Source organism: Capra hircus, chromosome 3, assembly GCF_001704415.2.
Source record: "Capra hircus breed San Clemente chromosome 3, ASM170441v1, whole genome shotgun sequence".
Taxonomy (NCBI): Eukaryota; Metazoa; Chordata; class Mammalia; order Artiodactyla; family Bovidae; genus Capra; species Capra hircus.
The window spans coordinates 93,239,091-93,265,543 of NC_030810.1; the positions used below are offsets into that span (position 1 = coordinate 93,239,091).

General features: G+C 41.4%; 1 protein-coding gene across 3 annotated transcripts in view; it reads left to right on the plus strand.

The window, feature by feature from the left end:
* Positions 1-26,453, plus strand: part of SLC22A15 (solute carrier family 22 member 15) — a 99,562-nt gene that overhangs the window by 59,248 nt on the left and 13,861 nt on the right. For all 3 annotated transcript variants that reach the window (XM_005677825.3, XM_013962511.2, XM_018045954.1), the window contains exons 5-8: positions 1,031-1,160; positions 5,619-5,834; positions 11,403-11,543; positions 18,611-18,696. In XM_005677825.3, the coding sequence (XP_005677882.2) occupies positions 1,031-1,160; positions 5,619-5,834; positions 11,403-11,543; positions 18,611-18,696 (573 nt within the window). The remainder of the gene's footprint in view (positions 1-1,030; positions 1,161-5,618; positions 5,835-11,402; positions 11,544-18,610; positions 18,697-26,453) is intronic.

A 26,453-nucleotide genomic window follows, 5' to 3' on the forward strand; every position in this document is an offset into this window, starting at 1 on the left:
GTCTGTAGATAGCTAATAGTGGTACCGGCTTTATAGGACAATGTTGATAAAGTCTGCTGCTAAGCTGCTGCTGCTAAGTCGCTTCAGTCGTGTCTGACTCTGTGTGACCACATAGACGGCAGTCCACCAGGCTCCCCCGTCCCTGGGATTCTCCAGGCAAGAACACTGGAGTGGGTTGCCATTTCCTTCTCCAATGCATGAAAGTGAAAAGTAAAAATGAAGTTGCTCAGTCGTGTCCGACTCTTCGCGACCCCATGGACTGCAGCCTACCAGGGTCCTCTGCAGTCTAATACTCAACAAATAGTAGCTATTATATAAATAAATAGTGATAGGTGTACTTTACTACTAATAGTAGCAGTTTTAGAAAGCATGTCAGAGGTACAGAATTTGCAAGTTTACTGGGCAGCACAGTGGGTTTGTACTCATTTGCTATTTATTTCAAAAATCATAAGATCCTTAACAACCCTATGGTTGATGTTTTTACTGTCAGTGTGCTGACAAAAATTCATGCTTTGTGGAACTTACATTCTACTTGGAAGAGAAAGACAAGAAACAAATGTAAAATGTCATGTATCTGGTGGTGATAAATGGGGAAGGACAGTATGGAGAACTGGGGAATAGGCTGTGATTCAAGATAAGGATTTCAGGGACAGCCGCTGTGATGGAGATGCAGTCCCACCACTGCCATAGTCTCATGACCTAAAACCTCCCACCACGCAGCAAGTAATATTTCCAAGCCTTAGCCACAAGTTCAGGCAGATGTCAGTGCAACATCAATGCAGAAAGCACTTGGCCAGCTCTTGAAATTTATCTTGACCACATGTGGTTTGTATTTTTCATCTGTCCTTCCTTCTTTCCCACTGATTTCCTGGCCTCTCTTCTGGTTTTATCATCTGATCTTCGATGATATCTGTGTAGGTTTTTCTTTCTGCTGACATCTCAGAAAGAAAGGATTGGTTCCGTGACCTGGGTTGGAAATGGGGTTGCAGATGGTTCTTTCTCCAGTAACAAGTCTCTTTTCCTGAATTAGGGTCAATTGGTGGCCTCTTCTTCGCAGTCGGCATCGCCCAATATGCCCTGTTGGGATACTTCATCCGTTCCTGGAGGACCCTAGCCATACTGGTTAACCTGCAGGGAACAGTGGTCTTTCTCTTATCTTTGTAAGTAGTTTTTCCTCTTAGACTTTTAATTTAATAAGCAGAAGGAATGTCTTAAGAGGATGCGGGTCAATGAGCAGCGTTATTCCTTTTCAGGAGTTTGCCTGAACTGACTTTGGTGAAGAACTAAATTCCGCAAGCGCTCCAATGCTTGGCAGCTCCTGGGAAGAGAGATGCTTAATTAATTCAGAATGCAGGTATCCCTTGTTTAAAGTAACCTCTCAACCTCTGCATTTTAACCTTCCAATTCTCTAGGGAGGGTACTAGTTTCTTTTTTAACCTAATGTCTTAAGCTTAAAAATCTTCAGACTGGATCAGATCCCATGCTAGGGGTGTGACTGAAGTATGATATTATAGACCAGTCTATGCACATTGAATATATAGTGATACCTCCTCATTCCACAGATGACTGTCATCTCAGGGCCTCTACAGGTGGACATGGGAAGATGCTCAGATATGGGAGAAATCCTTAGAGTGCATGGATTCAAAGCAGTACAAGGGTGATGCCCTGGTTAAGGCAAGATAACATACCATGCTCCTCTTAAGGCTGTAAAATGAGCCACCAACTTAGGTCTGTTTCTCCAGAAGTTTTACTGTGCTTATGAAAGGTTTTCTCCCCTTAGATATCAGACCTTTAATCCAAAACATCAAAATCTTTGGGATAAATAAAATTTTCAGCCAGTGGTGCCAGCTTTCTTCTGCACTGTAAAGTGAGATACCTGTAATAGAATTTTCATTGAGGTAGCAATTCGATTTAGTAATTCTTTATATAAGTTCTACTTATTGAGATTTGGTGGGGATTGAGCTGAAATTTGTTTTCATTCTCTCTTTGAAATTAAGAGAATTGTTAAGTGCAAAAATGAATATAGTAGAAATAGTTAACCTGTATTTATTGATGTCTAAGTCATATCTGATTCTTTTGTGACCTCATGGACTGTAGCCCACCAGGCTTCTCTGTCCATGGGATTTCCCAGGCAAGAATGCCAGAGTGGGTTGCCATTTCCTTCTCCAGGGAATCTTCCCTACCCAGGGATCGAACCCATGTCTCCTGCTTAGCAGACAGATTCTTTACCACTGAGCCTCCAGGGAAGGCCCCAAACTATATTAGAAAGGTAAAATTTATGAAATGCATTCAGTTATGTGAACTAGAGTGAGATAATTTTATTAGAAAGGAAAACTAGCCATATTTTATTAAGCTGTGTATTGTAAATTTTGGGGAAAAAAACGGATTCCTTGAATTAATAAGCATTCTTATTCATATTAGTAAATAAATGAATTTTCTTTTTAAATATTTAATGAACTGCCTCCTTCTTAGAGCTTTCCAGGTGGCACAGTTGGTAAAGAATCTGCCTGCCAATGCAGGAGACGCAGAGACTATGGGGTCACAAAGAGTCAAATGCGACTGAGTGAGTGAGCACGCAGGTATACTTCTTAGTCCAGGCTGGTTCTCATCCCTCCTTCAATAGTAGAGTGACTTCACGGGTTGATCCAAGGCATTCTTTTAGTTTTCAGAATGTATATTCTGTTTGTTACCACTTAGTACTCGGTGGGGACTTTGACTTGATTGGAGATTAATTCGGGTCATGAAAAATGGGAAATGGAAGAAAGCACGTAAAATCACACTACATGTGTATTCCATCAAGCCTGGAAAGTAAGGCTTACTGCAGTCAGCCTCCAGTTTCTCTCCTATCCCATCTTGTGTTCCCATCAGCATACTAAGCTGCTCACTGTTGCGGTTTACACCTTAGGCTGGTCTGCCCTGGTGCCTCCTACTCAGAGCTATGGCCAGCTCCTTCAGTGCCCTTCTCGCCATTTCTCTTATTTATTAGTAGCCTTCCCAGTTTGCTTAAAAGCCACCCGCTCCAAGCTTTTCATGGTCAGATACCCAGTCATTCACTTTTTTGTCTAAATTCTGCAGCACTCACCTGGCGCCCTTCCAGTGGTCCCTCATTTCTGCCTCACACGGAGCCTAACCTCTATAAAGCAAGCTCTGAACAGCCCCGGCTCTTTGCTCAGCTGCATTTCCCAGCACCGAAGCCCTGGGCCCTTCCATAGACCAGATGCCTCCTGTCCATTGGACAGATGTTAGCACAAAAACCTTTAGAATTAGCCTTCATTAACTGTCAGCAACATCAGAAACAGTCATGTCATTTTAGAGACATGCCTTGTTTGTTTTACTAGAGATCTTGTTACTTAGCTCAAAAATTCCTCATTTTCACAATACTTGAATTAGAAACAGTTTTATTTTAGAAATCAGTGCCCCCTTAATTTAAAAAGGTTTTCCAACTTGAAAGAAATTCACAGGACATTTTCTTTTTTTTTTTTTTTTTTCACAGGACATTTTCAAGCAGAGGCCTCAGTGTTAAGTTAGCAATATAGCTTCTAAAAGTGATCAGGACACTGTGTAGAGGGCAGCACATTCAAGGGCCTCCTTTTCCTTTTAGAAACGTGCCCCACTGTTCTCTGGGAATAATCAATTCGCGTTAGAACTCATAGGCCTGAATCTGTCCGTTGGCAACTGGGTGGGGCTTCGTTGTTGAGAAGCTTATCGGCATCTCAAAATGTGGAGACATATCAGGTCCTAAATTTAAATCATCCAGATAAATCCGAGTAGAAATAGTTTTATTAACACAGAGTCAAATTTCTAAAACCTGAGTATCTCTCAAATACCATCTTTAAACATGATTTATAAAGTTTTAAAAGTGACTTTATTGCTTATAAGCAATTCTGAAAACACAGAGAACCTTAATAGGAAGGGGGGAAATAAATTAGTCAAAGATATAATGATAGTGACTGCTAATATGCTGACTGTGTCCTTGTTGGTTCTTTAGCACTCCTCTAGTCCTCCTCAGTTTAATGTTAACTATAATAGAGTTTCTGTTATTTCAGTTATATTTCTATCCCACGTATACTCTCCATATTCACCCCACCAGTCTTATGTTCTTTTTATTTGTATTTAGGCTTGATCAGATAGTTTTACATTGTACCTCATATATGGCCCTGTGGATAGGACCGGTTGATCAGATGATCACCATCGGCTGGCCTAACTTCCAACCAAATGGCATTTTACTTGGCTATTTACTTGTGTATTAGTAACAGTAATCAGATAGCAGTGAGAAGGTGGATAAAGGAATTTTTTCAGGAGGTTGTAGAAGCCTTTGTGCCTGCATAGTCTCTCCCCCGAGCAGAACTCCTGGGAAAATGCCTGCCTTTTTTGGTTTTCATTGTCTTCCCTCTCAGCGCTTATTACATTGCTCATGCAAAATGAAAGTGCTCAAATGGTTATTGACGAACTGGCTCTCCAGGAAGTTACAAACTGTGTGGTGTTGGTTGCCCTTCACTCTCCTTACTGAAAGGCATGGAGAGTTCTAGAAGGCACTTTAAATATCCTTCAATTAAAAACAAGTACATCAAAGAAAAGTAAATGCATACAAGTTTCATTTTAGTCAAATAATATCAAATTAGATCAAAAGGGTTGATGCTGTGTTTTATAAACAGGGTGTCCATGTTCCTGCCACAGTTGGTTTTGAAAGGTCCCCTAAAAATAGGCAGAACTGTGAAGAGGAGAAAAGATGCATGGAAGAGAACTGCTGTGGCAATAGACATGTTCGATACTTTATAGCTATAGTGAGAAACAGCTGTTGTTTTTCGGAAAGGAAACTCAACCAGAAAATAAGCTTTGTTTCTTGAAGGACTTGGGAGATCAGGAAATATCCTCAGGACATATTAAAGTGAGTGTGTCAGCTGACTGGAAAATATTAAAGCTTTAAAAGCTCTAGAGCTGCTAAAATCTCATCACTTCTTTTTCATTTTTACATGTAGTCTTCAAATAATCTCTACCTCTTAAATAGCATCACTATGTTAAAAGCACTTTAAAAATTCTTTTCTGATGTATAATAGAGATTTTAATCTTTGTGAGGCTTTTTCAGATCTTTAAAAACTCTGTATTATGTTTATGAATATTATTCTAACAACACTTGACCATGATTTGGAGTCTCATCTTTGATGCATGTTTTATGAAGAATTACTCAGTATTGTATTGCTGTTTATATATTATGTATATAATTTATAATTATAAATTGCTATTAATATATTAAAATTTTCTGAAAAGTAAATGCGTCATGTTGATGTTTGGTAGTAGCCGACACAATACTGTAAAGCAATTTTCCTTCAGTTAAAAATAAGTGAAAAAAAGTAAATGCATAGTCTGCTTTTTTCGCTGCAGCTTTGGAAGCATGTTTTTGGTTTCCATTCATAAAAGAGGCCATTATTAACGTTGGCAGCTGTTGACAGCTGCCCTCTGTAGCCCTCTCTCTCCCGCATGTCATTGGGAGAGTCAAGCTCTAAACTAACATGGAATCCACTTGTGGCCTGGGGACCATGTCCTGCATGGGGGATCTGTCTCCTTCTGGTGCGTATGTACCTATATGAATGTACAGCCTTTGATGGCGTCTCTTTCAGATCCATTCCTGAGTCGCCTCGTTGGTTGTACTCCCAGGGTCGGCTGCGTGAAGCTGAAGCCGCCCTGTGCCTCATCGCCAAGAGGAACCGGCAGCTCAGGCGCAGCTTCTCACTGGCACACCCAGCCGACGGGAGCTGCGAGGAGGCCGGCAGCTTCCTGGACCTGTTTCGTCACCGGGTGCTCCTGGGGCACACGCTGACCCTGATGTTCATCTGGTAATTCTCTCTAAGAGCTCTGCTGTTGATCTGCAACCCAGGTTATTGATAATCTCTTCTTTCTTCAGGGTTACAGAAAATTTCACTCTTGCGTTCAGCATGAGATTGTTTTCAAAAAAACAACCCTCCCCTGCCTCCCTTAGGCATTGTGCTCACCTGAGCTTTCTCAGCATCCTCCCTTTCAAGGAGGAAATAATGGTGCCTGCCGGGAGGTTTACTGAACTTATAGATGTCAGAAACACATTTTTGCTTATGAAATATCTAATGTAAATTTTAAATCCCCCAGTTCAGTTCAGTTCAGTCGCTCAGTCATGTCTGACTCTCTGCGATCCCATGAACTGCAGCACGCCAGGCCTCCCTGTCCATCACCAACTCCTGGATTTCACCCAAACTCATGTCCATCGAGTCAGTGATGCCATCCAGCCATCTCATCCTCTGTCGTTCCCTTCTCCTCCTACCCTCAATCTTTCCCAGCATCAGGGTCTTTTCAAATGAGTCAGCTCTTTGCATCAGGTGGCCAAAGTATTAGAATTTCAGCTTCAGCATCAGTCCTTCCAGTGAACACCCAGGACTGATCTCCTTTAGAATGGACTGGTTGGATCTCCTTGCAGTCCAAGGAACTCTCAAGAGTCTTCTCCAACACCACAGTTCAAAAGCATAAATTCTCAGTGCTCAGCTTTCTTTATAGTCCAACTCTGACATCCATACATGACTCCTGGAAAAACCATAACCTTGACTGCTGCTGCTGCTGCTAAGTCACTTCAGTCATGTCCAAATCTGTGTGATCCCACAGACGGCAGCCCACCAGGCTCCCCCGTCCCTGGGATTCTCCAGGCAAGAACACTGGAGTGGGTTGCCATTCCCTTCTCCAATGCATGAAAGTGAAAAGTGAAAGGGAAGTCGCTCAGTCGTGTCTGACTCTTCGCGACCTCATGGACGGCAGCCCACCAGGCTCCTCCGTCCATGGAATTTTCCAGGCAAGAGTACTGGAGTGGAGTGCCATCGCCTTCTCCGTAGCCTTGACTAGATGGACCTAAATCCCCCAACCCTCCTCCTTAAAAAAGAAGGAAAGCAGCAGACAGACCAGGGACAGAAGAGTTTCTGAGGACTTTGAAGCACCTCCCCTTGGTTTTGGCCTCAGGTAGGTAGCACATTCTAATTTAACATTCCCACTCACTGACTCAACAAGTGAGCTAACTGTTATCCCTTCTATGAATGAGATCCTAGGAGTGCCACATGACAGCCTCAAATAAGCCTCAAAGCCCGGGTGCCAGTCAGTGAATGAATGGGTTAGCACCCTCCAAACCTGATTTTCTTTTATTTTTTTATTTATTATTATTATTTTTTTTTTTTTCAAACCTGATTTTCTAGTTTGGCTGATTCTGACCTGCCCTCACAATGTTCTTAGCATTAATTTAGATTGCACTGAATGGTTCAAAATGGTTCCATTGAAAGAATAAAATTGTGGAAAAAGGAGAAATGGATAATCCATATGTAGAATTTGTAGAATACCAATGTGTTTTAATAGTCATTCCATTAAAGTGCCATAAGTGTAATTGGTCCAGGATTGGACATGAACATAATATTTACTGGCGTAAAGGATGGTTGTGCTGTGGTTTGCATGTATTTGGCAAGAAGGCTACGTAGAAACTTGTATTTTTCACATGGGAAGTCATTTTATATGAAGTTAATCATATATATATAAAGCTGAAAAGAACAGTAGATTGAGAATAAGAAGCTGCAAAGATAGTTTTCTATAGCATGATTCTTTTTTCCCACCCAATCAAACCCTGGCTATCACCTAAATGGTTAGGGGCCAGGTCACACCAGCTCACTGAGCCAGCTTGCTGCTGGAATATCATGGATACATAAGAAATGTTGAATGAAGGATGCAAGCTTGCAGGCATGGGGATTAAGGGAATAAGGGAACCTATTTTTAAAACCATCAATTGATTAATTAATTTAAAATTTTTATTGGTGTACAGTTGATCTACACTGTTGTGTTAGCTTCAAGTGTGCAACAAAGTGAATCAGTCGTGCATATACATATATCCGTTTTTTTAAGATTCTTTTCCCATATAGGCCATTATAGAGTTTTGAGCAGAGTTCCCTGTGCTATACGGTAGCACAAGGAAGGACTGTCAGTTATCTATTTTATATGTAGTAGGGTATGTATGGGGGCTTCCCAGGTGGATAACTTCGATCCCTGGGTTGGGAAGATCCCCTGAAGGAGGGCATGGCAACCCACTCCAGTGTTCTTGCCTGGAGAATCCTATGGACAGAGGAGCCTGGAGGGCTACAGTCCACAGGGTCACAAAGAGTCAGACATGACTTAGCAAATGAGTTCAAGCACACACTGCAACCCCCCCCCCCCAACGCACACACAGTGTGTATCTGCCCATCCCAGTCTCTCAGTTTGTCTCTCCCCCTTACCCCTGATAACCGTAAGTTTGTTTTCTACATCTGTAACTCTGTTTTGTAGACAAGTTTATTTGTACCCTTTTTTTGATTCCACATATAAGCAACATCACATGATATTTATCTTTCTCTGTCTGACTCACTTCACTCAGTATGCCAATTTCTGTGTCCTTCCATGGGAGCTACTAATTTGAGGTTCTATCAATTGTAAAGGAAATACTGACAAAGTATGTTCAGGTACTTTAAGGCTCCATAAAACTGCATTTGTGTGTCATGTAGAGAGTCAATCAAACCCTCTGCCTTGAAGGAAGCATCTGCTTTCTTAGGGGTTACTTACTTAACAATTTTAAGGTTTTTTTTTTCCCAGGAATATTAATTTTGGGGTTCTGGACTTCAGGGGATTAAAAAAAATAGACAAACAAATAAATTAGACTCAGAGTCAGGGAGAATATTCCTGTTTATTTTGTGTCTTACACAGCCAAAGGAGCTCTTCTCAAATAAACTTCTTCCCCCAGGGCTCAGAATGCTAAAATACACGATAACAGAGACAGTGTCATTCCACATAGTGCCATTCTTTTTGAAGATGCTATAAAATTCTTAAATCTTTTCTGTGGATCTGTCATTGAAGAAAGCCTTAACTGGGGAGTGAAATTATACCTCTGTGTTGAACATCTGTTCTTTTGGTTATTTCCCACAGTAGTGCGGGATAATAATTCCATGATGCCCTAAGTATACTGTTAAATATTATGCAAGCATTTAAAATTTTTGTTTGGGTCCCATAAACAGGATTGAAATGATTTTAATAGCTGTGATTATGCATCCAAACGACCACTCTACCATCAAGGAAATTTGTAGGCGAGGTCCCCATCTCGGGACCAGGGGCCTTGCAGGTTCTCCCGATTTTCTCTTACCACCAGCTAAGCTAGTGTCTTGAACCGGCTTTGTTTGTTTGTGCCCTTCTTACTACCTTCACAGCCTGAATTAAATATGTATGTGTATTTCTATGTCTGGAATACTTCACTAGGACTTTTATTTTAAATGCAGAATAAATACATACCAACACATACAATGCATTAGGAATAGCATTAAGTAAGAGAAGGGTCTCGTCCCCACTGCAGATGGAAAGGATTTAAAAAATATTTTAGGAAGGGGATTCCCCTGGCAGTCCAGTGGTTAAAACCCTGTGCTTCTGATGCAGGGGACACAGGTTCAATCCCTGGTTGGGGAACTGAGATCCCACAGGCTGTGTGAAGTGAAGAAAAAAAGATTAGGAAAATATTTCAGTTTGCTTAGCTTGCTGCTCACAGCAAAGTACTAGCAGGCAGGGAAAACAGACAATTCACTGTTGCCTTGCATCCTTACCCATGATGTCCCAGCTGTGACTCTGCTCATCATCCATAGTTTATGAATGACAGCTCCACCTAGGACGGAGTAATGGGAAGTAGCTGCTGCCGGAGCTCATTTGCCAGAGAGGGATGAGTCACTCAGCAGGCCATCTCCAGGGACCTCTCTTCCCTCGCCTTCCCTCTCCTTGGTTCCTGTGGCCCATTCTTAATAATAACCTAGGGCACTTGGCCCACTTTGCGTTTTTGGCAGAGATGGAAAGAAAGCTTTCCCTTTCCTGTTGATCTCTTCATAGTTGTAGCTTATTGGACTTTTTCTAAGGAAAAGGGATGCAAGTGGGAGTTTCCTCGTAATTAACACTGTCAAAATGAACTGTATAAACGTAAAAACTAATGAATTTCCAAAACCCAAGTGTTTTACTGTTGTATAGAAATTTTTAGTTTACAAAATGCATTCATATTTAACAAAGCCAAGTTTCAGGGTTTATTTATGTTCTGTTCTAGTTCATTTTATTTTTAATAATGCAGTTTCCTAGGCACAAAAGGTTTTGCTCTCTGTGGTTTCAATTACCTGAGGTCAACTGCAGTCTGAAAATATTAAATGAAAAATTCCAGAAAGTAACAACTCATAAGTTTTAAATTGCGTGACATTCTAAGTGTATGATGAAATCTCATACGCTCCCACTGCATCCCACCTAAGGCATGAATCATCTCTTTGTCCAGCATATCCTGCTTGTTAGTCACTTAGTCACTGTCTTACTTATCAGATCGACTGTCCGTATCGCAGGGCTTGTGTTCACATCACCCTTATTTTACTTAGTAATGACCCCAAAGCATAAGAGTAGTGATGCCAGCAATTCAGATGTTCTCTTACTGGGCCCAAGATAGAAGTTAAACCTTATCATAGGTATGGATGTCTAGGGCAAAAAATAGTATATAAAGGGTTTGATACTAACGATGGTTTCAGGCATCCACTGGGAGTCTTGGAACGTATCCTCTGTGGATAAGCAGAGAGTGCTGTATTCCCTTCAGTCTGGAAGAAGTTCCTGTTACTCCCCAGTTTGGAGTTTCAAGATGGCCTTTTCTCCAGCATAGCTTCTGGGCTGTAAGACCTAGGCTCCACGCCTGGCACAATATCTGCCACGCAAGGGGTGCTGCCTCAATGTTTCTGCAATGCTGCGCAGAAATCAGTGACGGGCTTTGATAGTCCTAGAGGAGCCTGCCTCTGCCACGGCCTCGTCTTCTCTTCCCTGTTCTGGCTGTCTGCAGCATATGCACCTGCTGAATGCCAGGAGGGGTTGAGACTCTGGCCAGATGTTACAGTCCCTGTCACTCTGGCCTGCAGGCCACCCACTGGCAACTCAGGCACTTATTAGCATGTGTTCTCAATACCATCCCCTGTTGGCTTGCTCCCTAGGAGTTCTTTTCTAGAGTCATTTTCATAATATTACAATGACTGCTTAGGGCAAGTGTTTATAAATAGTTGAATTAAATAAATTTAAAATAGAGTCGTTGTCTTCTAATAAATGCAGAAGTGTGTAATGAGGGCACTAACGACATCTCTCTCAGGACCTGGCGACTCGTTTGCTTTATAGAGCATCTAGATGTTGCTCACATCATTGCCAAGGCCCCTTTATTTTTTTAATTTTGTCCTAGTATAGAAATTCTACTAGGATAGAAAGCCTAGTGAGGGAGCCAAACTTACTCTTTGAGACAGAAGGCATTACTTGAACCAGTATTGTAATCTTTTCTGACAAATTCTTACAGACTTTCCATTGTCTGTCTTGTCTTTCACCCCCAATCGCAGGTTCGTGTGCAGCCTGGTGTATTATGGCCTCACTCTGAGTGCAGGTGATCTAGGGGGAAGCATTTATGCCAACTTGGCCCTGTCTGGCCTCATAGAGATTCCGTCTTACCCTGTCTGCATCTACTTGATTAACCAAAGATGGTGAGTATGAGTGGACATGAAATGTACTGTGTAGAGGACACATACACTAACATGCATAAACACCCAAATATTATTGTCTTTGTCCATATGCAGTATCTGCTAAGTATTCCATGGTGATCAGAATTCTTTTCAGACCAAACACAGTGAGAATTCATTTTTTAGTGCATTATTCCTTGGGTTTCAAGCTTATGAGTCATTCTGTAGATTTTTTTTTTTAATTGAAATATAGTTGATTTACAGTGTTGTGTTAGTTTTTGGTGTATAGCAAAGCCACTCAGTTATACATATATATATATATATATATATATTCTTTTTCATAACACTTTTCATTATAGTTTATTACAAGATATTGAATATAGTTCCATGTGCCATACAGTAGTGAAAGGTTGTTGCTGAGCCATGGAAGACACCAGGATTCTTGGCCTCTGGAGGAGAGGAATTCAATCTGGGGCCAGTGACAAGGCTTGATCACTCAGAGCTTTTGTGTGATAAAGTTTTATTAAATTATAAAAGAGATAAGACAAAGCTTCTGACGTAGACATCAGAAGGGGGCAGAAAGAGTGCCTCACCTGCTAGCCTATGGTTGGTATATGTTATATACCTATCAGCAGGCTGCTACGGAGAAGGCAATGGCACTCCACTCCAGTACTCTTGCCTGGAAAATCCCATGGACGGAGGAGCCTGGTGGGCTGTAGTCCATGGGGTCGCTAAGAGTTGGACACGACTGAGCGATTTCACTTTCACTTTTCACTTTCATGCATTGGAGAAGGAAATGGCAACCCACTCCAGTATTCTTGCCTGGAGAATCCCAGGGACAGAGGAGCCTGGTGGGCTGCCATCTATGGGGTCGCACAGAGTCGGACACGACTGAAGTGACTTAGCAGCAGCAGCAGGCTGCTAATTAGAGAAAGGAAATGTCTCAAAACTCAGAGTGGCACCAGGTCCCTCACCCATAACATGCATTTTGAGATAACATTGCCACAGGGTGAGTCAGTTTATTTCAGTCCCTCAGTTGTGTCTGACTCTTTGCAACCCCGTGGACTGCATGCAGTATGCCAGGCTTCCCTGTCCATCGCCAATTCCCAGAGCTTACTCACACTCAGGTCCATCGAGTTGGTGATGCCATCCAACCATCTTATCCTCTGTCGTCCCCTTCTCCTGCCTTCAGTCTTGCCCAGCATCAGGGGCTTTTCCAGTGAGTCAGTTCTTCGCATCAGGTGGTCAAAGTATTGGAGTTTCCACTTCAGCATCAGTCCTTCCAATGAATATTCAGGACTAATTTCCTTTAGGATTGATTGGTTTGATCTCCTTACAGTCCAAGGGACTCTCAAGAGTCTTCTCCAACACCACAGTTCAAAAGCATCAATTCTTGGGCACTCAGCTTTCTTTATAGTCCAACTCTCACATCCATACATGACAATGGGAAAAACTATATCTTTGACTAGATGGACCTTTGTTGGCAAAGTAATGTCTCTGCTTTTTAATATGCTGCCTAGGTTGGTTATAACTTTTCTTCCAAGGAGCAAGCGTCTTTTAATTTCATGGGTGCAGTCACCATGCAGTGGTTTTGGAGCCCAAAAAAATAAAGTCTGTCACTGTTTCCACTGTTTCCCCATCTATTTGCCATGAAGTGATGGGACCAGATGCCATGCTCTTAGTTTTTGGAATGTTGAGTTTTAAGCCAGCATTTTCACTCTCCTCTTTCACTCTCATCAAGAGGCTCTTTAGTTCTTCTTCGCTTTCTGCCATAAAGTGGGGCCATCTGCATATCTGGGATTATTGATATTTCTCCCTGCAATCTTGATTCCAGCTTGTACTTCATCTAGCCTGATGTTTAGCGTGAGGTACTCTGCATATAAGTTAAATAAACAGAGTGACAATATACAGCCTTGACGTACTCCTTCCCGGTTTGGAACCAGTCTGTTCCATGTCCAGTTCTAACTGTTGCTTCTCAACCTGCATACAGGTTTCTCAGAAGGCAGATCAGGTGGTCTGGTGTTCCCACATCTTTAAGAATTTTCCACAGTTTGCTGTGATCAACATAGTCAAAGGCTTTGTCGTAGTCAATAAAGCAGAAGTAGATGTTTTTCTGAAACACTGAAAGATGAACTCCTCAGGTTGGTAGATGCCCAGTATGCTACTGGAGATCAGTGGAGAAATAACTCCAGAAAAAATGAAGAGACAGAGCCAAAACAAAAACAACACCCAGCTGTGGATGTGACTGGTGATAGAAGTAAAGTCCGATACTGTAAAGAGCAGTATCGCATAGGAACCTGGAATGTTAGGTCCATAAATCAAGGCAAATTGGAAGTGAATCAAACAGGAGATGGCAAGAGTGGACATCAACATTTTAGGAATTGGTGAACTAAAATGGACTGGAATGGGGGAATTTAGCTCAGATGACCGTTTTATCTACTACTGTGAGCAAGAATCCCTTGGAAAAAATGGGGTAGCCATCATATTCAACTAAAGAGTCCAAAATGCAGTACTTGGATGCAATCTCAAAAATGACAGAATGATCTCTGTTTGTTTCCAAGGCAAACCATTCAACATCACAGTAATCCAAGTCTATGCCCCAACCAGTAATGTTGAAGAAGCTGAAGTTCAATGGTTCTATGAAGACCTACAAGACCTTTTAGAACTAACACCCCCAAAAGATGTTCTTTTCATTATAGGGGACTGGAATGCAAAAATAGGAAGTCAAGAAACACCCAGAGTACAGAAAGAAGTCAGGAAACACTCCAGGCAAATTTGGCCTTGGAGTACAAAACGAAGCAGGTCAAAGGCTAACAGAGTTTTGCCAAGAGAATGCACTGGTCATAGCAAACACCCTCTTCCAACAACACAAGAGAAGACTCTACACATGGACATCACCAGATGATCGACACCAAAATCAGATTGAGTATATTCTTTGAAGCCAAAGATGGAGAAGCTCTATACAGTCAGCAAAAACAAGACTGGGTGCTAAAGATCATAAGGGTGGTAAGGATCATAAGGATGAGGAACTCCTTATTGCAAAATTCAGACTTAAATTGAATAGAGTAGGGAAAACCACCAGACCATTCAGGTAAGACCTAAATCAAATCCCTTATGATTATACAGTGCAAGTGACAAGTAGATTCAAGGGATTAGATCTGATAGAGTGCCTAAAGAACTATGGACGGAGGTTTGTGACATTGTAGAAGAGGCAGTGATCAAGACCATCCCCAAGAAAAAGAAATGCAAAAAGGCAAAATGGTTGTCAGAGGAGGCCTTACAAATAGCTGAGTAAAGAAGAGAAGCTAAAGGCAAAAGAGAAAAGGAAAGATATACCCATTTGAACACAGAATTCCAAAAAATAGCAAGGAAAGATAAGAAAGCTTTCCTCAGTGATCAGTGCAAAGAAATAGAGAAAAACAATAGAATAGGAAAGACTAGAGATCTCCTCAAGAAAATTAGAGATACCAAGGGAACATTTCATGCAAATATGGGCACAAAAAAAGACAGAAATGGTATGGACCTAACAGAGGCAGAAGATATTAAGAAGAGGTGGCAACAATACCCAGAAGAACTATACAAAAAAGATGTTCATGACCCAGATAACCACGATGGCATGATCACTCACCTAGAGCCAGACATCCTGGAATGCGAAGTCAAGTGGGCCTTAGGAAGCATCACTATGAACAAAGCTAGTGGAGGTGATGGAATTCCAGTTGAGCTATTTCAAATCCTAAAAGATGATGCTGTGAAAGTGCTGTACTCAATATGCCAGCAAATTTGGAAAACTCAACAGTGGCCACAGGATTGCAAAAGGTCAGTTTCATCCCAATTCCAAAGAAGGGCAATGCCAAAGAATGTTTAAACTACTGCACAATTGCGCTCATCTCACACTCTAGCAAAGTAATGCTTAAAATTCTCCAAGCCAGGCTTCAGCAGTATATGAACCATGAACTTCAAACTGGATTTAGAAAAGGGAGAGGAACCAGAGATCAAATTGCCAACATCCGCTGGATCATCGAAAAAGCGAGAGTTCCAGAAAAACGTCTACTTCTGCTTATTGACTGCGTCAAGGTAAATCATCCCGTGCCGTAAAATGATTGATATGAATCTTGAAGAAAGGCAGGTTTCCATGCAAATATATAGTTTCATTAACATAGATTAAGAGAATAATTGTATGAGTAAAACATACTGGTTTGTTGAGCCCGTATGGGTTCTGTGTCTTAAACAGAATTGACTTGAAGAAAGACAGAGTCTAGGGGTAAGTACGTAGTTCATTAACATAGCTTAAGAAAAACATTTCCATAGAAAAATGCAGAGGTTAGCTCAAGGTTTGGGAAAAGTTAAGTTCAGGTGGAACCAGGTGTCATCACGGCAACACAGAGTTCTAAGAGAAGCCTCCTTTTAATTTTGTATAGAGAAGGGAAAAAAATCTGAGACTTGGAGTTTGTTTCCTCCTGCCACTTAAGAGAGACACGTCTGACTCTTGCAGCCTGTTCCCTCCATTTGGAGACCCCTAGCCTTCGTGCCCGTTACCCTCTCTAGGGCCTTGCTGTTGATCTATTTTATATATAGCAGTTTGTGTCTGCCAGTCTCAGACTCCTGTAATTTATCTCTCCCCGCCCTTCCCCTTTGGTGACCAGAAGCTTGTCCTCTATGTCTGTGTTTCGTGGATAAGTTCATGTGTGCCATATTTTAAATTCCACATGTAAGTAATAGCAGATAACAGATATGTTAATATGTTAATAACAGATATGTCTTTCTCTAAGTAACTGGCTTCACTTCGTATGATAATATCTAGGTTCATGTTTTATAAATAAGCTCATTTGTGTCATATTTTAGATTGCACAGATCAGTGATATCATGATGTTTGTCTTTCTCTAAGCGGCTTTACTTCACTTAGTATGATAATCTCTAGGTTCATCCATGTTGCATTATTATGCTCTTTTTTATGCCCGAGTAGCATTCCATTTTATTTATGTATCACATCTTTATCCGTTCATCTGTTGATGGACATTTAGGTTCCTTCCATGTCTTACCTACTGTAAATGGTGCTTCTGTGAACATTGGAGTGCAGGGTATCTTTTCTGTTTTTCTCCGGATTTATGCCCAGGAGTGGGATTGCTGGATCATATGGTATCTCTATTTTTACCTTTTTAAGGAACTTCTATATTGTTCTCCATAGCAGCTATACCAATTTACATTCCCACCAGTAGTGTGGAGGGTTCCCTTTTTTCCACATCCTCTCCAGCATTTATTGTTTGTTGAGTTTGAATGATGAACATTCTGGCTGGTGGGAGGTGATATCTTGTAGTTTTTATTTGCATTTCTCTAATAATTAACAATGTTGAGCATTTTTTCCTATGCTGATTGGCCATCCACACGTCTTCTTTGGAGAAATGTCTATTTAGGTCTTCATAGATTTTTAATCCAATATTAAAAGACCTTACCACCTGACTGTTTTTGAGCAGGCTGTTTGTAATTTGTTCATCTCAACACATGGGAATATCAGCTCTACATACATAGAACTCCCTGACCCAATCAGAATTTCATGACCCACTCACAGTCATTTAGAAGCTCTCACATAAGACAAAGAACTGGAGGAATGAGAAAGACTTTTCTTTCCTTTTAAGTCCCACTGGACTTTGTTGATGGGAAGAATAGATCCTGATTTTGCCAGTCATAGTCAGTGAGCACAGTTTTGAAATATTTTTTAAAAGTTCTTTTATAGAGCACTCATTCCTTGGCTTTCTCAGATTCCTTCTATTACTAAACCCCTGACCAGGGCAGTTGGAAATTGTGAGCTAGAAATCAATTGGCTTATACCATTTCTCATTTTCTAGAAGTCATCATTTTTATTTAAAAAAAACATCATTCCTTTAACATGTACTGGATGCTGTCCTTGTGGGTGTTGAGGTCAGCTTATTTTAAAGGGCAGTTTTAGATTCCATTCAGTTGAAGGGCTTTTCTCTGGGGACTGGTCCCAATTGCCTCTGCTGACCCCTCTCTTCACAACTGAGTGTACTCATGGTCCAAGGGCTGAGTCAGGGAACGTATTCAGAAATCTGTTCCAGACACCCCTCGGGTGTTCTTCCTGTTGTAGAGTGGTGCCCCACTCTGACAGCCATGTAAAGTGTCATGAGGACATAGTCCATGGAGTGTTCTGTGTGTCTTTGAATCCCTAATGCCTGCCTTGAATGATGCCTATCATTTGAAAGACATTGGATGCTGACTGTTGAATTAAGCACAGTAACCTGGAGACTAGCATGCTTCCCTGTCCCCCAGCCACCACCACTGGAGTCAGGATTAAAACCTGAAGCAGAGGGAAGGAGCACCACATTGGGGTCAGGCAGACCTGTCTTAGCCACGTGTTAATTTAATGACTTTGAGAAGTTATGTTCTTCGATGTGTTTATCCTTAAACCAGGGATTATGAAAGTCCCCTGGAAAAATTATCATAAAAGTACCAAGTGACATTGAAGCTCCTTGCAGAGGACCTCGCACATTGCCTAGTAAAGGAAGGCTTATGAATGTTCATATCTTTCTTTCAAGTCTAGAGCTCTTATTTGAAAATTATTTCTCCCAAGAAAGTGTGCAATGAATTTCACTTAATTCTGATACACTAACAAGAAATTTCCTTCTGTTTGTCTTTTTAAGAGAAAAAGAGGTGTATAAAATTTTAACTGCTTAAGATACAAATAACCAGAAAATGAATAAATGAGCTAAAATTCTCCCTGTTTCAGTTTTCTTTTCTAGAAGATGGAGAACCTTTAAGCCCATGTCTTAAAGACTGATTATTAGCATTAGCATTTCCGATAGTGCCTAGAACGTAGTAAGCACTCACAAAAGTAGGTGGGATGATTCTCTGTTCTTGTCCCACACACATCATTTAATCCTGCCATCCAGGTGGTTTTCCTTTGCTTTGTGATGGTTGCTTAAGTCATGTCTTAGTCAGTCACATTTGCTATCCACTCCTTAAGAAAAGATGAACATGTAATAAAAGTGGGGACATTTAAAAAGGAAGGTTGGGGGATGGAGGAAATGAATGTGTAAGTTTCTCTCGAGAGACATGAACTTCTTTGTTTTGTTTAGGTTTGGTCGGAAGCGGACATTGGCAGCATTTCTGTGCCTCGGAGGACTGGCTTGTCTTATTGTCATCTTTCTTCCAGAAAAGAAAGGTATGCCTTTTCAATTTCTACATGGGGGTTTTGAACAGCACTTTTATTACAATGAATCTCAATATAGTGGAGAGATTACCATATGCCATGCTTCATTTCTGTGATTGCATATTATTTAGCAATAGTGTAGGGTATAATGGGCCAGATTCTTTCCATTGCCTAAACTATTCTCTGGGTGAATAATGTGCTTAGAGGTGCACTATTAATTCTTTCAGGCGATTAAGCTACCATCTGGGGTGTCTGGACTGCAGTACTGGTGTTGTTAGAGTTGTTTATTTGATGATGATGAGGGCCATTTAGTTCTGCACAGAAGGAAACTCTGTCCAAGGCTGCAGATTGCCCTCCTCGGTCCAGCCAATCACGAGACTGGAGATGAGAGGCATTGGTCCTCCACGGTGGTTTTGGCACCCCTCAGCGTCTCCATCAGTACTTCCAAGGCACCCTGATAATAGCAAGAGCAGAATAAGAATAATATTGGTGATGATTGACCTTCTCTCAGTCTTTTGTAAAGTGTGAATAAAACATCCTTAGGAAATGTTGCTAGTTTTATATTTGTCGTGTTGCTATGTAAACACAGCTTTAAAGAAAAGTCCCTTTGGCATTCATTTCTAACATGATTTCTGCCCTTCTGTAGAAATTCTATAGATAATGCTGTTTCTCAATTTCCTTTTTGCAGTAGCACACCTGAGGCATGCCCTCTATTGCATCGAGAACTGTGGTTTTAGCAGTGATTTTCACAGATAAGAAATGGGTCATAATGAACTCTCTGCTTCTGGGGCATAGGGTACAATGAAAACCCTGTTTTAGAGGCTTTTGGATTTTGTTAGGGCTTCATCATGGAGCTTGTTCTTTAGGTGAGGATCATTGTGAAATGGTTTAACATAAATGCTTTTAAGGGGGTGCTAAGCTGGGCAGCTTATAGGGTCTTAGTTCTCCAACCAGGAATTGAACTCAGGCCCAGCAGGTTGGGCTTCCCCAGTGGTTCAGTGGTAAAGAATCTGCCTGTAATTCAGGAGCTACAGGAGACATGGGTTCGATCCCTGGGTTGGGAAGATCCCCTGAGAAAGGGCATGGCATCCCACTCCAGTGTTCTTTCCTGGAGAATCCTATGGACAGAAGAGCCTGGAGGGCTACAGTCCATAGGGTTGCAAAGAGTCGGACATGACCAAAGTGACTTAATGTACAAGGGCCAACAGTGAAAGCTCTGAGTCCTAACCACTGGACTGCCAGAGAACTCTCTAAAATAAACTTTTTTGTGTGGTTGTTGCTTGAAAGTAATTCTATTTTTTTTTAACGTTTTATATTATATTGGAGTATAACTAACTAACAAAGTTGTGATAGTTTCAGGTGGACAACAAAGGGACTCAGCCACACATATACATGTATCCATTCTCCCCAAACTCCCCTCCCATCCAGGCTCACCCTAACATAAAGTTTTGATAACTGCTAGAAATGCGGCTGGAGAATTCCTTTGCTGTCAGAGCATGTCATGTATTAAGTGCTGCTTTGGTGATGGCTTCTCTTCAGGGGTCACCGAAGACGCCAAGGCCACATGCCCTAGTTCTGTAGCCCCGGTACACCTGCTGTGCTGTTGGCTGCTGCCTGAGGTTCTGTGCCTTAAGACCAGAGCACTGTTGGTTCTAGTTAGGATTTTACTCAGTATTTAGATCAGCCTTATAGTGATTTCCATGGAATCCTGGAAACTAGAGAATGCAATACGTTTGCCTACTTCTCTCACCTCTAAGAAAGTTGTCACCTGTGCTTCTGCTAGCGAAAGGTGAAACTTCTCCACTGTTGCCCTGCCTTGAGCTTGCAGAACTAAGTGCCCAGTCCTGTTTGTCTGGAATGACGCACTGATGGGCTTCAAACCATTGCAGTGTTCAGTTCAACAGATTCTGTTTTTCATAGACAACCTGGAAATTCAGGTGTTTTCTACCTGTAGTCGTCTCTTATAGAGAGAAACTTTTCCTCGTTACTCTAAATGCATCTGTAAGCTGTCACACCTTAGGCAAGCCTGGCCACTTCATGTCTTTCCTCTCTCCCACATATCTGAATTCCAGGTCACCCACATGGTGGGACTCCACACACAGCCCTTTCTACACAGAGCCAAAGGGAATGCAGATTTGTGGTCTCTGGGCTAGACTGGTCATCACTGTCTGCTCACTTCCTATCTGTCCTAAGACAGCAGCTGAGCCCCTCATGGATCATGCCCTTGGTGGACGCTGAGTAACAAACGTAACAGCAGAGTCTCACACACCCACAGATGCGCCCTGGGAATAGGATTCCTATGACATACTTAGAAAAGTGGATGTTGTCTATTTTTGAAGATTTCCAGAGAAACACATTCCGTAATGTTCCTTAGCAAATTGTCTCTATTTTTAATAGCCATTACAGTGTTAGAATGAGCCTCTTCCACTACAACTGAGCCCATTTCCTTTCGTTTTATTCATTGCTAGAGATGGTGAACATATGGTCACCCCTTTTTTGCATAATCCTTTCTGTCTTTGCAGGGAGTCATCTAAGTTATTCTTGAGTCTTCTCTGCTGCTGCTGCTGCTAAGTCTCTTCAGTCATGTACTTTGAGCTAAAAATATTTGTTCCTTAAACTTTCTTTGAACCTTTCATATTTACTCTTTAAAATATTCTGATGGCTTTCTTTTAAGGCTCAGTTTTTTCCAAAGGGCCGAGGTTTAGGCTACCTATTATGAAAGTTCCAGTAAATGTATGTGAAGAAAGAGACCTGGCCATTCAAAGACTTGCGTTAACATCTTGTGCATGAGCCTGGTGACCACTCACTTTCTTACTGCTTTTCTGCTCATTTGCCCTCACTTTTCCTTATTAAGCATACATTCACTCTTTCCTTGCTGCCAACTTAGGTGGCCCTCTACCTGCCAGCTCTTTTTTAGCATCTGCGTATGATCGTGGTGCTCAGTGTCTGAGGCACAGACATAGGTGTGCCTCTAGGAGAGACAGCCAGGAAGCTAGAAAATAGATTGCTTGGCGTTCCTTAGCCTGTGTGTCTGTTCAGTACCTATTTGCACCCTGGTTGGCCTCTAAGTAGATGTTCCCCCCTGGGGGCAGTGTTACCAAGTAGCCACTAATTTAGTCCACGGATTGGTCGTCATACATTTTACCTGATCGCTATCCTTGATTGAGGGCTTCCCTGGTGGCTCAGACAGTAAAGAGTCTGCCTGCCAAGCAGGAGCCGAATTGAGAAGATGGATAGTAAAGCTTGGGAAGGCCAATATAGCTGGAATTTTCTGGGCAAAATCCCGGAGAGGAGTAAGATCTATTAGGGAGAACCCCAGAGATCTGCAGAAGATCTCTGAGCCCTTGGCTGCTTTCGGATCTGGCGTGCATCTGAGGCAGCTTCTGGGGCTGGAACAGAAGGAACAAGTAGAACAAATCTTGGAACGTAGGGCCATGCCTGGTGTGTGTTCTCTAGCCAGATGTGGAGCGTTGGGCGGGACTTCCTGGGCCAAAGTAACCCAACATGATAGGCTATTCTGCTATAGCAGAGCCTGCTCTAAAAGCACTTCAAACACTCAGAGGTAAGGTGATTCCAAGTCACTTAACTGCATTCGAGGAAGAAGAGCATCAATATGTAAAGGAATATGACCTAATCTAGCACTTAACAGTGTAGCCAGTGGCATAACCTATGGCACCAGTCAGTGTTAGCAGGTGTGCAGATAAGCAGGAAAGTATCTCCCACAACAAGGGGAAGTGTCAATAGAAACAGAACCACAAATGACACAGATAATAGAATGAGGAGGCAGGAACCTTGAAATCGCCATTATAAGTATATGCCATATGTTTACAAAGACAGAAGAAAGCATGATCATAATGGGCAGAGAAATAGAAGATAGAAGAAGAGGCACACGGTACATCTAGAGATGAAACATACATTATATGAAAATGAAAGCAGTGACTGAGATGAAAAACAGAAGGAAAGATGAATGAGGAGGGGACTTCCCTGGTGGCCCAGCAGTCAGGAGTCTGCCTGCCAGTGCAGGGGCACAGGTTCAATCCCTGGTCTGGGAAGTTCCCGCATGCTGCAGAACAACTAAGCCTGTGCACCACAACCGCTGAGCCCGTGAGCTGCAGCTACGGAGCCCACACGCCTAGAGCCCATGCTCTGCAGCAAGAGAAGCCGCCATAATGAGCAGCCTGCTCACCGCAGCCAGCGAGAGCCCCAGTATAGCAGTGGAGACCCAGTGCACCAAAACAGTTAAATTCTTTAAAAAATCAGTGAGGAAGACGTAGCAAAACACACTCCAGAATGAAACAGAAGTTACAGGACAACACCAAACCCAACATGTATGCAGTTGGAACCTAAGAGGGGGAAAGTTTAAAAAAAAAAAAAAAGATACTTGCAAAAATTATGGTCCACTACTTTCCAGATTTGATGAGAACTATAATGCTTAATGAAAAAGTGGTCAGTTCATCAGAAAGATATTACAGTTCTGATTGTGTGTGCATCTGATAACAGAATCAAAGTTCAGGAAGCAAAATGGATAGAACTGAGAGGAGAAATAGACAGATTCACCATTAAAATTGGATATTTATAATGACTCAATGATTGATAAAAAAAGTAGACAAGAGAATTAGGATATGGAGACTTAAACAGCCAACATGAACTAATTGACATTTATCAAACACACATCCCTAAAACGGCAGAATATGCGTTCCGTCTGGAAAGTGCACCCAGAACAAGTACCAAGAGAGACTATGTTCTGGGCCATGAAACAAGTTTCAATAAATTTAAAAGGATGGATCTCTTACAAAAATGAGTTCTTTGACCAAAGGGGAATTAAACTAGAAGTCACTAGTAGAAAGATATCAGGAAATCCTCAAATCCTGGATTTTAAAAACCGTTCTTCGAAAAAAAACATGGGTCAAAGAAGAAATCACAAAGGAAATTAGAAAGTATTTTAAAGTAAACAAAGTACAATGTATCAGGTTTGTGGGATGCAGTAAAGCAGTGTTTGGAGGGAAATTAGTGTAGTTAAAAAATGTATCAGAGTGGACTTCCTCATGGTCCAGTGGTTAAGAATCTGCCTGCCAATGTGGAAGTCATGGGATCAATCCCTGGTTCGAGAGGATCCCACATGCCGCGGGATACTAAGCCCGTGTGCCACAGCTAACTAGCCTGGCGTGCCTAGAGCCCATGCTCCAACCAAGAGTTATCCCGGCTCACTGCAACTAGGGAAAGCACACATGCAGCAACGAAGACCCAGCACAGCCAAAAATAATAAATTTTTTAAAAGGAAGTTTTCAAATCAGTTATCTAAGCATCTCCCTTAAGAAAATAGAAGGCAAATTAAAAAAAAAAAAAAAGACAAACACAAAGAAAGCAAAAGAAAAGAAATAATAAAGTAAAAATCAATAAAAATATAAACAGGAGAATAATAGAGAAAAACCAATGAAACCGAAAGCTGTTTTTTTGAGATCAATAAAATCAATAAACCTCTAGCTAAACATCTCTTTCTGCTTCATTGACTATGCCAAAGCCTTTGACTGTGTGGATCACAATAAACTGTGGAAAATTCTGAAGGAGATGGAAATACCAGACCACCTGACCTGCCTCTTGAGAAACCTGTATGCAGGTCAGGAAGCAACAGTTAGAACTGGACATGGAGCAACAGACTGGTTCCAAATAGGAAAAGAAGTACGCCACAGCTGTATATTGTCACCCTGCTTATTTAACTTCTATGCAGAGTACATCATGAGAAACGCTGGGCTGGAGGAAGCACAAGCTGGAATCAGGATTGTCAGGAGAAATATCAATAACCTCAGATATGCAGATGACACCACCCTTATGGCAGAAAGTGAAGAACTAAAAAGCCTCTTGATGAAAGTAAAAGAGGAGAGTGGAAAAAGTTGGCTTAAAGCTCAACATTCAGAAAACGAAGATCATGGCATCTGGTCCCATCACTTCATGGGAAAGAGATGGGGAAACAGTGGAAACAGTGTCAGACTTTATTTTGGGGGGCTCCAAAATCACTGCAGATGGTGATCGCAGCCATGAAATTAAAAGACGCTTACTCCTTGGAAGGAAAGTTATGACCAACCTAGACAGCATATTCAAAAGCAGAGACATTACTTTGTCAACAAAGGTCCGTCTAGTCAAGGCTATGGTTTTTCCAGTGGTCATGTATGGATGTGAGAGTTGGACTATAAAGAAAGCTGAGTGCTGTAGAATTGATGCTTTTGAACTGTGGTGTTGGAGAAGATTCATGAGAGTCCCTTGGACTGCAAGGAGATCCAACCAGTCCATCCTAAAGGAGATCAGTCCTGGGTGTTCATTGGAAGGACTGATGTTGAAGCTGAAAACTCCAGTGCTTTGGCCACCTGATGCAAAGAGCTGACTCATTAAAGACCCTGTTGCTGGGAAAGATTGAGGGAAGGGAGAGAAGGGGACGACAGAGGATGAGATGGTTGGATGGCATCACTGACACAATGGACATGGCTTTGGGCAGACTTCGGGAGTTGATGATGGACAAGGAGGCCTGGCGTGCTGCGATTCATGGGGTCGCGAAGAGTCGGACACGACTGAGTGACTGAACTGAACTGAACTGAAACTAATAAAGGAAAAAGAAAGAGGACACAAATTACCAATATCAGGAATGAAAGAGGGACATCACTATAGAAATTGTAGGCTTGTATAAGGAGATATTTTTGGCATAAATTGGCATAAACATTTTTATGGCAAAAAGTTCGACTTAGGCAAAATGGATAAATTCCTTGAAAGATACAAACTACCAAATTGTACAGAAACAAAGGTAAGCTGAATAGCCACCTTATCCAGTAAAGATATCTAATTGGTAGTTTAAAACATTTCCACAAAGAGAATTCCAGGCCCAGATGGCTGGAATTATGAAAAACATAATTATAAACACTGATAAATTATGAAACACATAAGGAAGAGATAATATAATTCTACACATTCTTTCAGAAAATAAAAAAAAAAGAATACTCTTCCAACCCAGTGTGTGAGGCCAGCAGTTACCCTGATACTAAAACCAAACAAAGACTTAAGAAAACTACAGGTCAGTATCTCTCATTAATATAGATACAAGAATCATTACCTAAATATTAGCAAATTCAATTCAGCAATAAATAAAAAGGGTAATGCATTATGATCAAGCAGGACTTATCCCACAAATGCAACGTTGGCTTAACATTCAAAAGCTAATCAGTGTTATTCACCATATTAAAAGACCAAAAGGAAAAACAAACCATATGATCCTTTCAATACAAGTAGGAAAAGCACTTATGAGACTTCAACACCCATTCTTTACAATATGGAAATAAACACAAAAATAAACAAATGGGACCTACTTAAACATAAAAGCTTTTGCACAACAAAGGAAACCATAAAACAAGATGAAAAGACAGCTCTCAGAATGGGAAAAAAATAATTGCAAATGAAGCAACTGACAAAGGATTAATCTCCAAAATATACAAGCAGCTCAAGCAGCTTAATATCAGAAAAACAAACAACCCCATCAAAAAATGGGCAGAAGACCTAAACAGACATTTCTTCAAAGAAGTCATACAGATGGCTCACAAATACATGAAAAAAAATGCTCAGCATCACTTATTATTAGAGAAATGCAAATCAGAACTACAATGAGGTACCACCTCACACTGGTCAAAATGGCCATCATCAAAAAAATCTATAAACAATAAGTAGTGGAGAGGATGTGGACAAATGGAAACCCTCTTGAACAGTTGTGGGAATGTTAATTGATATAC